The 12,396-nt window shown below is 42.6% G+C and overlaps 1 protein-coding gene across 1 annotated transcript in view; it reads left to right on the top strand.

Annotated features, from left to right (window-relative positions):
• Positions 1-92: 92 nt before the first annotated feature.
• Positions 93-12,396, top strand: part of LOC125456585 (uncharacterized) — a 52,573-nt gene continuing 40,269 nt past the window's right edge. The window contains exons 1-10 of the mRNA XM_059654612.1: positions 93-126; positions 1,510-1,596; positions 2,251-2,410; positions 2,688-2,785; positions 3,331-3,490; positions 4,543-4,649; positions 7,855-8,014; positions 8,292-8,389; positions 8,935-9,094; positions 10,147-10,253. Of these exons, the coding sequence (XP_059510595.1) occupies positions 93-126; positions 1,510-1,596; positions 2,251-2,410; positions 2,688-2,785; positions 3,331-3,490; positions 4,543-4,649; positions 7,855-8,014; positions 8,292-8,389; positions 8,935-9,094; positions 10,147-10,253 (1,171 nt within the window). The remainder of the gene's footprint in view (positions 127-1,509; positions 1,597-2,250; positions 2,411-2,687; positions 2,786-3,330; positions 3,491-4,542; positions 4,650-7,854; positions 8,015-8,291; positions 8,390-8,934; positions 9,095-10,146; positions 10,254-12,396) is intronic.

Genomic DNA, 12,396 nt, shown 5'->3' with positions numbered 1-12,396 from the left:
GTGAGTTGATATAGTAGCCGCACAGTGGTAAAGATATGGTAGCGTGAAGGAGAAAAACAGAACTGTTTGGAGCTTGTTGAAAGGGGATGGAGATGACGACGGGAGCCTTGCACCTACATATTGACTGTAAAAGTGACATGTACAGAGGATAGCTTCTGGGGTGGACTGGAGTCAGTGGATAGTGGATCTATTATTGTCCAATGAGTTCAGGTTCATTAATGATCTCGAATTGAAAGTAGCAAAGATAGAGTCTAGTTTGTAAAAATTGTTTGAATATTAAAATCGTTCAAAGGGAGAGAGAGAGAGAAGAAAACTGAAATTGACACATCGTTGCAGCATCTGTGGAGAGAAATCAGAATTCACTTTTTGGGTGCCGTGAGCATTCTTGAGCTTTTCCAGCAATTTCTGTTATTGTTTCTAACTTCCAGCTTCCGCAGTTTGATCGTTGTTGTGTTGTGGGAAAGAGACTTGAGTTCGAGATGAGCTGAGTTCCGTAGTGCAGAAATCAGAGAAGGTGAATATCCATGTGCCACAAGTAGCGAATGAGGCTAAAAGAAAGCAGGCATTTAGCACGAGAGGAATCAGATACAATCACTAGCACGTCATTCCTCAGTTGTAAAGACAGTGGTTAGATGACAAGTGTGAAAATGCGTAACATGTAATGAGAGGGAGGAGGCAAATGGATTGGAAACGGTTCAGAGAAGGTTTACTTAATAAATACATGGACTGGGTGGGTTGTCTCGTTGTTAATGTTGGACCGGTCAGGCTTGCATCCGATGGAGTTGAGAAGAATATAAGGTGATTTTGTGTCGGTGTGTGAAGAAGTGAAGATCTATGGAAGCCTGAAACAAATAGCATTCTGAGAAGGCAAAGTGTGAAGCTGGATGAACAGAGCAGGCCAAATAGCATCTCAGGAGCCCAAAAGCTGACGTTTCGAGCTCTCTGATGAAGGGTATTGGCCCGAAACGTCAGCTTTTGTGCTCCTGAGATGCTGTTTGGCCTGCTGTGTTCATCCAGCTCCACACTTTGTTATCTTGAATTCTCCAGCATCTGCAGTTCCCATTATCTCTGATCAGCAGTCTGAGACGGAGTCATTTCATCTACATCATGCAACTATCGAACTGCACCATTGTCCTTTACAGATATTCTTGTTTGCCTGAGTACAGCGTTCAGATCAGTGTCTTACATTAGACATGCTTTTTAGGAAATGGTGAATGAAAAGACAATGTTGCCTTGCATCTTTAACTGAGCTGTGTGCTCAGGTGAACTCAACCTTGAGGTTTGATTTATGTAAATGTTTGAGCCCCCATGAAGTGTTAAACATATGGACAAGTTGGAGTGTGGAGGGAGAGTATTCAGCCTGTGTCTGTCTGTTTGTTTTGTTTCATTGGGGAATTGCTGGACATGCCACAATGCCTGTTTAATTCTCTTGCTGCACTGGTACCCTCCCGTTCATTTTGATATTGACAAACGTGTTTGGTCTCCACTCTTCACTGTATTTTGTGTCAGATTTTGTCTTGGCATTTGACAAACTGATTGATGTTGTGAAAATGTTGAGGAAAAGAAACTTTGTGAGCCTAACGGTCTCTGAAGATGGTGCTTTCCTGCCGATTCCCCTCTCAGCCCGAACATGAGGTCAAGCCGTACAGACAGGGCGGGAGGACAGAATAATCCGCAAGTGCAGAGCCGATTTCAGAGCCAGTTGTAAAAGCATCATCCCATCATTTAATGACCACAATCAAAAATAAATGACTAACGTGAGGAATGCAGAAAGCATGCATGAGCATATGGAGTGGTTATATTGGAAGCGAAAACATTGATGATTTTCCTTGTCTGTTCCTTTTTTTCAGTTTAACCTAAATTGAAGTTTTAGGCACTCGTTGTTGACTATGATGAGGAAACTGGCCCTTAATATATCCGAGTAGTTGGAGCACAGCAGAGAGGGTCTGAGTTTTGTTCCGTGGCTCATTTGGTCACTTGTTTTATTACAAGACATGTGCAAGAATTATGATTTTAGATCATCACGTTTTGCTTCTGCTGTGAAATCCCGCTTTATATCGCATGTCAAACTCAGCATTTTGAGAAATGTAGCCCCGGTGCTCTCAGGAAAATGAAGCCAATTCGATTGGGGCAGTGAAGCTATATTAAGAACTTGTGCCCCGCATTCACGTAAGCTTTGTAAAAGATCACCTTATTGCTATTTGTTGCTGATTTGCAGTAATTCATCAATTCTGTTTGGCAACATTTCAGCCTGTTTTGAATCAGTTTATGATGGTTTGGACTTTCCGGGAAATGACATCCATCAGTCTGTGGTGGAGAATGAAGAGAGTTGTCAACGAAAATGTACAGAGGAACCTGACTGCCAGTTTTTCACCTTTGTAAAAGAAGAATTTCACAATGAACCACAGCGGTTAGTCAGTTGTTCAAATCTCCTTGTTTCTATGAGGAAACATAAATGCTTGCCTGTACGAGTGCACCTTCTCACCATTCGTTTGAAACAATGTTCCATCCATTCTATTTCATCATTTTTAAGTGATCAATATATACCACTTCTTCACATCTGCAACAAGCAGGCAGAGCATAATTGACCCAGTAAGAGTGACGGGGATAGGAGGCTGAACTAGAGAAGGTTTAATGCTGGTTGAAACTTCATTATTTTTATTAAATGTTTCTTTTATTCTATGTAGCTTGATTTGCTACCGCAAGAAAAGTGAAAGAGGGACTCCAGCAAGAATAACAATTCTTCAGAATGTGGTATCTGGATTTTCTTTAAGGAGATGTGAAGGTATGTCCCAATTGAGATTTCTGTTTTGATTCACGAATGGATGTCTGTAGAAAGTAAACCAGGGTTGGCCACAATGTACGGGTCTGCATTGCTGCTGCTTCCATTGGTGAACGTCGGAGGCCAACTAAAGAACTTAGTGGAGGACGATACTGTAGAAATATTGCCCTCACCCCAACGATGGGGAAGCCCAGTACTTTCCTGCAAAGGCTACGGCAGCAGCAGTTGAAGCAATATTCTGCCAGAGGTGCTGAGTGGATGATCCGTGCCAGATGCCCCAGAAGAACCAGCATCAGAGATGCGAGTGTTCAGCCAATTGAGTCACTGTACGTGTTATCAGGAAACTTGGAATGACTGGTTACGTCAAATGCCCACGGGGTCTCTCAACATTGTGAAGACATGTGCTCCTGAGAGAGTAAATGCTGGAAACTTCAGGATATTGTTGTGCACTGGGTTATGGAAATGATTGTGGGCCTGATTAATAGCGTTCACGCTTTTGTAACTAATTCTGATAAACCGCTCATGAACACAGAACAATTTCATTACAGGATGTGTACGTGAGCTGCTATCTGACGTAGATTTTCCTGGAAATGACATTGAATCGGTCCTTGCACCAGACGTCCACTACTGTCAAAAAGTGTGCACTGAGGACAGCAGGTGTCAGTTTTTCACTTTTTTAACAAGTGGTTGGAACACTGACAATCAAAGGTAAATGTGTCAACATTTCATTGCGAATTAGAGGCAGAACATGGAATAGTGGTGATGAGGTTAGATTATAGCAATGTTTATCCATACATGGTAGTACTGTGTAGGATTGGAGCAGCTCCTTACAGCAGTCTAGTAAAGTGGAAATTTCATATTTCCTCAGTAATGTTTGTTGTTGCACCCTTTGTGGTCATTCAAACTAAATGTGAATCATTGATTTGGGTCATAAAAGCACATTTATTTTCCATTAGATCCTCACAGATGGTTATTAGTGACAGAGAAATAGTCGCACGCGTTGGTAGTCATCCCATCGAGACAGCTTCACCATTCTTCCTGTTTGTGATCTCTGTTTGAGTTCAACAGAGATTTTATTGCAACACTGTAATGTCCTCAGATCTTTAATGTCTAGAGATTTTCATTTTGAGTATATTTAATTGTTGAACCTGAAAAGATGTGTGCGTGATGAAATTCCAAAAGGATGTATTTGGGTGCGATGCTGTCAGGATAAGTGATGACATGTTGGGCCAAAGGGCATGTTTGCACATTCTACGGGCTCATGTCCTCCTCAAAAGGTTAACGAGAAAGTATGTGAAGAGGAGCTAGTTGATATAGACACAGCCAGAGAGAGATTGAGAAATGCCGAACCTACAAGCGACGTGATATGTTTTCTGGGCCTGTAATGGCATCGTGGTAATATCACTGGAGTAGTAATTTGTAAAATCCAGCATCAAGATGTGAGGAGAAGAGTTTGAAACTTAGAATGCGTAGCAATGCAACTTCAATTTGATAATAAATCTGAGGAAGAGCCTGATGTGGCTCACACAGCAGAGTGGAAGTGTCCCTACTCCAGTGACACATCCGACATGATCCAAAGGAATGTCAGAACATTCCCTGAGCGGGTTGATCAGAAAGCGTCTGCAGAAAAGGTGTTCGATCTTATCCTTGCACCAATCCAATCTCAGTTTTCCCAAAACAGCAGCATTGAATTATCTGTCCATTATGAATAAGACATTTCATTACAGCATCACTCACTTTCCTATCTCACCATCTTTCAGGTTTTATTGTTATTTGAAGAGGACGACAACAGGGCAGCCAAGTGTGAAATCTAATTTACAAAACGTTGTCTCAGGATATTCTCTGAGAGATTGCGGGACACAATCCTGTAAGTAACAAAGATAACACGTTGACTGCGAGAGTATTTTAGCCGACTCTTCTCGTCCCTAGAAGTGAATTGGAATGGGCAGAACAGGAAATAATCAGGCAGGTTGTCAGTCGAGAGATACAGCCACCTCTGCGATTACGTTCTGGGCTGAAATCTCTGGGCTGAGTGACTGTCGTAATCTGTCACAAAATGAGCTCGTTATCTGTTCATTAACTACGAGTTCAGGGCCTCAGGCCTCACTGCCTGAATGAGCTTCCTTCTCTGTCGGTGTGAGTAATGACAGCGACTGCAATTGGAAAATGGGGCGGTATGCGAGACATTTTGCAGGGTTCCTCCATTCGCCCCCATCGATGGCACAGCTTTAAGCTTGTGGACTGACTGCTTGAATGTGACTCCAACTTCTAGATCGTCCCCAAATCCATCACTGACCTTCTGTTGGTGACTATCTTCACGGTGTGTGTTCAGACAGCAGCCTGGGATTTGAAAACGTCACAGTTGGGAGCCTCATGTGGGACGTGATGTCTCAGCCACTGGACCTGATTAGTCTAGAACCTGACAGTGCAGCCCCCTGATTCCCCATGTGCAGTTGACGTGGCAGGTTTCCCATTGATGGGCACATGAGGAGTTTGCTATTGACAGCATTGATGCCCCCTAAATCTTTTCTCTAGATATTAATTGAACGGCAGTGCCATTTCCCTGCAATTTGTTTTATATTTTACTGATATATGTTTGTTCTGATTTTTGTTTTCAAGAAATAACAAGGTTTTTTTCACATTGGATCTTGCATCTTTGCAGTGCATTGAGGGAGGACGGAAAGCAGGAATCCGTGCAGAGCTGGCTGCATTAGATAAGCATGTTGTGACCTCAACATATATGAAGCAGCTGTATGCACGAGTCCAGGGAATGCAAAGAGTTCAGGAAGAATTCGTCAATGTAAAAGACTAGAAATTATGTTTGTGAGTGATATAGTAGCCGCACAGTGGTAAAGATATGGTAGCGTGAAGGAGAAAAACAGAACTGTTTGGAGCTTGTTGAAAGGGGATGGAGATGACGACGGGAGCCTTGCACCTACATATTGACTGTAAAAGTGACATGGACAGAGGATAGCTTCTGGGGTGGACTGGAGTCAGTGGACAGTGGATCTATTATTGTCCAATGAGTTCAGGTTCATTAATGATCTCGAATTGAAAGTAGCAAAGATAGAGTCTAGTTTGTAAAAATTGTTTGAATATTAAAATCGTTCAAAGGGAGAGAGAGAGAGAAGAAAACTGAAATTGACACATCGTTGCAGCATCTGTGGAGAGAAATCAGAATTCACTTTTTGGGTGCCGTGAGCATTCTTGAGCTTTTCCAGCAATTTCTGTTATTGTTTCTAACTTCCAGCTTCCGCAGGTGGATCGTTGTTGTGTTGTGGGAAAGAGACTTGAGTTCGAGATGAGCTGAGTTCCGTAGTGCAGAAATCAGAGAAGGTGAATATCCATGTGCCACAAGTAGCGAATGAGGCTAAAAGAAAGCAGGCATTTAGCACGAGAGGAATCAGATATAATCACTAGCACGTCATTCCTCAGTTGTAAAGACAGTGGTTAGATGACACGTGTGAAAATGCGTAACATGTAATGAGAGGGAGGAGGCAAATGGATTGGAAACGGTTCAGAGAAGGTTTACTTAATAAATACATGGACTGGGTGGGTTGTCTCGTTGTTAATGTTGGACCGGTCAGGCTTGCATCCGATGGAGTTGAGAAGAATATAAGGTGATTTTGTGTCGGTGTGTGAAGAAGTGAAGATCTATGGGAGCCTGAAACAAATAGCATTCTGAGAAGGCAAAGTGTGAAGCTGGATGAACAGAGCAGGCCAAATAGCATCTCAGGAGCCCAAAAGCTGACGTTTCGAGCTCTCTGATGAAGGGTATTGGCCCGAAACGTCAGCTTTTGTGCTCCTGAGATGCTGTTTGGCCTGCTGTGTTCATCCAGCTCCACACTTTGTTATCTTGAATTCTCCAGCATCTGCAGTTCCCATTATCTCTGATCAGCAGTCTGAGACGGAGTCATTTCATCCACATCATGCAACTATCGAACTGAACCATTGTCCTTTACAGATATTCTTGTTTGCCTGAGTACAGCGTTCAGATCAGTGTCTTACATTAGACATGCTTTTTAGGAAATGGTGAATGAAAAGACAATGTTGCCTTGCATCTTTAACTGAGCTGTGTGCTCAGGTGAACTCAACCTTGAGGTTTGATTTATGTAAATGTTTGAGCCCCCATGGAGTGTTAAACATATGGACAAGTTGGAGTGTGGAGGGAGAGTATTCAGCCTGTGTCTGTCTGTTTGTTTTGTTTCATTGGGGAAATGCTGGACATGCCACAATGCCTGTTTAACTCTCTTGCTGCACTGGTACCCTCCCGTTCATTTTGATATTGACAAACGTGTTTGGTCTCCACTCTTCACTGTATTTTGTGTCAGATTTTGTCTTGGCATTTGACAAACTGATTGATGTTGTGAAAATGTTGAGGAAAAGAAACTTTGTGAGCCTAACGGTCTCTGAAGATGGTGCTTTCCTGCCGATTCCCCTCTCAGCCCGAACATGAGGTCAAGCCGTACAGACAGGGCGGGAGGACAGAATAATCCGCAAGTGCAGAGCCGATTTCAGAGCCAGTTGTAAAAGCATCATCCGATCATTTAATGACCACAATCAAAAATAAATGACTAACGTGAGGAATGCAGAAAGCATGCATGAGCATATGGAGTGGTTATATTGGAAGCGAAAACATTGATGATTTTCCTTGTCTGTTCCTTTTTTTCAGTTTAACCTAAATTGAAGTTTTAGGCACTCGTTGTTGACTATGATGAGGAAACTGGCCCTTAATATATCCGAGTAGTTGGAGCACAGCAGAGAGGGTCTGACTTTTGTTCCGTGGCTCATTTGGTCACTTGTTTTATTAAAAGACATGTGCAAGAATTATGATTTTAGATCATCACGTTTTGCTTCTGCTGTGAAATCCCGCTTTATATCGCATGTTAAACTCAGCATTTTGAGAAATGTAGCCCCGGTGCTCTCAGGAAAATGAAGCCAATTCGATTGGGGCAGTGAAGCTATATTAAGAACTTGTGCCCCGCATTCACATAAGCTTTGTAAAAGATCACCTTATTGCTATTTGTTGCTGATTTGCAGTAATTCATCAATTCTGTTTGGCATCATTTCAGCCTGTTTTGAAACAGTTTATGATGGTTTGGACTTTCCGGGAAATGACATCCATCAGTCTGTGGTGGAGAATGAAGAGAGTTGTCAACGAAAATGTACAGAGGAACCTGACTGCCAGTTTTTCACCTTTGTAAAAGAAGAATTTCACAATGAACCACAGCGGTTAGTCAGTTGTTCAAATCTCCTTGTTTCTATGAGGAAACATAAATGCTTGCCTGTACGAGTGCACCTTCTCACCATTCGTTTGAAACAATGTTCCATCCATTCTATTTCATCATTTTTAAGTGATCAATATATACCACTTCTTCACATCTGCAACAAGCAGGCAGAGCATAATTGACCCAGTAAGAGTGACGGGGATAGCAGGCTGAAGTAGAGAAGGTTTAATGCTGGTTGAAAGTTCATAATTTTTATTAAATGTTTCTTTTATTCTATGTAGCTTGATTTGCTACCGCAAGAAAAGTGAAAGAGGGACTCCAGCAAGAATAACAATTCTTCAGAATGTGGTATCTGGATTTTCTTTAAGGAGATGTGAAGGTATGTCCCAATTGAGATTTCTGTTTTGATTCACGAATGGATGTCTGTAGAAAGTAAACCAGGGTTGGCCACAATGTACGGGTCTGCATTGCTGCTACTTCCATTGGTGAACGTCGGAGGCCAACTAAAGAACTTAGTGGAGGACGATACTGTAGAAATATTGCCCTCACCCCAACGATGGGGAAGCCCAGTACTTTCCTGCAAAGGCTACGGCAGCAGCAGTTGAAGCAATATTCTGCCAGAGGTGCTGAGTGGATGATCCGTGCCAGATGCCCCAGAAGAACCAGCATCAGAGATGCGAGTGTTCAGCCAATTGAGTCACTGTACGTGTTATCAGGAAACATGGAATGACTGGTTACGTCAAATGCCCACGGGGTCTCTCAACATTGTGAAGACATGTGCTCCTGAGAGAGTAAATGCTGGAAACTTCAGGATATTGTTGTGCACTGGGTTATGGAAATGATTGTGGGCCTGATTAAAAACGTTCACGCTTTTGTAACTAATTCTGATCAACCGCTCATGAACACAGAACAATTTCATTACAGGATGTGTACGTGAGCTGCTATCTGACGTAGATTTTCCTGGAAATGACATTGAATCGGTCCTTGCACCAGACGTCCACTACTGTCAAAAAGTGTGCACTGAGGACAGCAGGTGTCAGTTTTTCACTTTTTTAACAAGTGGTTGGAACACTGACAATCAAAGGTAAATGTGTCAACATTTCATTGAGAATTAGAGGCAGAACATGGAATAGTGGTGATGAGGTTAGATTATAGCAATGTTTATCCATACATGGTAGTACTGTGTAGGATTGGAGCAGCTCCTTACAGCAGTCTAGTAAAGTGGAAATTTCATATTTCCTCAGTAATGTTTGTTGTTGCACCCTTTGTGGTCATTCAAACTAAATGTGAATCATTGATTTGGGTCATAAAAGCACATTTATTTTCCATTAGATCCTCACAGATGGTTATTAGTGACAGAGAAATAGTCGCACGCGTTGGTAGTCATCCCATCGAGACAGCTTCACCATTCTTCCTGTTTGTGATCTCTGTTTGAGTTCAACAGAGATTTTATTGCAACACTGTAATGTCCTCAGATCTTTAATGTCTAGAGATTTTCATTTTGAGTATATTTAATTGTTGAACCTGAAAAGATGTGTGCGTGATGAAATTCCAAAAGGATGTATTTGGGTGCGATGCTGTCAGGATAAGTGATGACATGTTGGGCCAAAGGGCATGTTTGCACATTCTACGGGCTCATGTCCTCCTCAAAAGGTTAACGAGAAAGTATGTGAAGAGGAGCTAGTTGATATAGACACAGCCAGAGAGAGATTGAGAAATGCCGAACCTACAAGCGACGTGATATGTTTTCTGGGCCTGTAATGGCATCGTGGTAATATCACTGGAGTAGTAATTTGTAAAATCCAGCATCAAGATGTGAGGAGAAGAGTTTGAAACTTAGAATGCGTAGCAATGCAACTTCAATTTGATAATAAATCTGAGGAAGAGCCTGATGTGGCTCACACAGCAGAGTGGAAGTGTCCCTACTCCAGTGACACATCCGACATGATTCAGAGGAATGTCATAACATTCCTTGAGCAGTTTGATCAGAAAGCGTCTGAAGAAGAGGTTTTCAATCTTATCCTTGCACCAATCCAATCTCAGTTTTCCCAAAACAGCAGCATAGAATGATCTGTCCATTATGAATAAGACATTTCATTACGGCATCACTGACTTTCCTTTCTCACCATCTTTCAGGTTTTATTGTTATTTGAAGAGGACGACAACAGGGCAGCCAAGTGTGAAATCTAATTTACAAAACGTTGTCTCAGGATATTCTCTGAGAGATTGCGGGACACAATCCTGTAAGTAACAAAGATAACACGTTGACTGCGAGAGTATTTTAGCCGACTCTTCTCGTCCCTAGAAGTGAATTGGAATGGGCAGAACAGGAAATAATCAGGCAGGTTGTCAGTCGAGAGATACAGCCACCTCTGCGATTACGTTCTGGGCTGAAATCTCTGGGCTGAGTGACTGTCGTAATCTGTCACAAAATGAGCTCGTTATCTGTTCATTAACTACGAGTTCAGGGCCTCAGGCCTCACTGCCTGAATGAGCTTCCTTCTCTGTCGGTGTGAGTAATGACAGCGACTGCAATTGGAAAATGGGGCGGTATGCGAGACATTTTGCAGGGTTCCTCCATTCGCCCCCATCGATGGCACAGCTTTAAGCTTGTGGACTGACTGCTTGAATGTGACTCCAACTTCTAGATCGTCCCCAAATCCATCACTGACCTTCTGTTGGTGACTATCTTCACGGTGTGTGTTCAGACAGCAGCCTGGGATTTGAAAACGTCACAGTTGGGAGCCTCATGTGGGACGTGATGTCTCAGCCACTGGACCTGATTAGTCTAGAACCTGACAGTGCAGCCCCCTGATTCCCCATGTGCAGTTGACGTGGCAGGTTTCCCATTGATGGGCACATGAGGAGTTTGCTATTGACAGCATTGAAGCCCCCTAAATCTTTTCTCTAGATATTAATTGAACGGCAGTGCCATTTCCCTGCAATTTGTTTTATATTTTACTGATATATGTTTGCTCTGATTTTTGTTTTCAAGAAATAACAAGGTTTTTTTCACATTGGATCTTGCATCTTTGCAGTGCATTGAGGGAGGACGGAAAGCAGGAATCCGTGCAGAGCTGGCTGCATTAGATAAGCATGTTGTGACCTCAACATATATGAAGCAGCTGTCTGCACGAGTCCAGGGAATGCAAAGAGTTCAGGAAGAATTCGTCAATGTAAAAGACTAGAAATTATGTTTGTGAGTGATATAGTAGCCGCACAGTGGTAAAGATATGGTAGCGTGAAGGAGAAAAACAGAACTGTTTGGAGCTTGTTGAAAGGGGATGGAGATGACGACGGGAGCCTTGCACCTACATATTGACTGTAAAAGTGACATGGACAGAGGATAGCTTCTGGGGTGGACTGGAGTCAGTGGACAGTGGATCTATTATTGTCCAATGAGTTCAGGTTCATTAATGATCTCGAATTGAAAGTAGCAAAGATAGAGTCTAGTTTGTAAAAATTGTTTGAATATTAAAATCGTTCAAAGGGAGAGAGAGAGAGAAGAAAACTGAAATTGACACATCGTTGCAGCATCTGTGGAGAGAAATCAGAATTCACTTTTTGGGTGCCGTGAGCATTCTTGAGCTTTTCCAGCAATTTCTGTTATTGTTTCTAACTTCCAGCTTCCGCAGGTGGATCGTTGTTGTGTTGTGGGAAAGAGACTTGAGTTCGAGATGAGCTGAGTTCCGTAGTGCAGAAATCAGAGAAGGTAAATATCCATGTGCCACAAGTAGCGAATGAGGCTAAAAGAAAGCAGGCATTTAGCACGAGAGGAATCAGATATAATCACTAGCACGTCATTCCTCAGTTGTAAAGACAGTGGTTAGATGACACGTGTGAAAATGCGTAACATGTAATGAGAGGGAGGAGGCAAATGGATTGGAAACGGTTCAGAGAAGGTTTACTTAATAAATACATGGACTGGGTGGGTTGTCTCGTTGTTAATGTTGGACCGGTCAGGCTTGCATCCGATGGAGTTGAGAAGAATATAAGGTGATTTTGTGTCGGTGTGTGAAGAAGTGAAGATCTATGGGAGCCTGAAACAAATAGCATTCTGAGAAGGCAAAGTGTGAAGCTGGATGAACAGAGCAGGCCAAATAGCATCTCAGGAGCCCAAAAGCTGACGTTTCGAGCTCTCTGATGAAGGGTATTGGCCCGAAACGTCAGCTTTTGTGCTCCTGAGATGCTGTTTGGCCTGCTGTGTTCATCCAGCTCCACACTTTGTTATCTTGAATTCTCCAGCATCTGCAGTTCCCATTATCTCTGATCAGCAGTCTGAGACGGAGTCATTTCATCCACATCATGCAACTATCGAACTGAACCATTGTCCTTTACAGATATTCTTGTTTGCCTGAGTACAGCGTTCAGATCAGTGTCTTACAT

The sequence above is a fragment of the Stegostoma tigrinum genome, chromosome 1 (genome assembly GCF_030684315.1).
Source record: "Stegostoma tigrinum isolate sSteTig4 chromosome 1, sSteTig4.hap1, whole genome shotgun sequence".
NCBI lineage: Eukaryota > Metazoa > Chordata > Chondrichthyes > Orectolobiformes > Stegostomatidae > Stegostoma > Stegostoma tigrinum.
The sequence above is the reverse complement of the archived record's forward strand: the minus strand, read 5'-3'. Positions and strand labels throughout refer to the sequence as shown.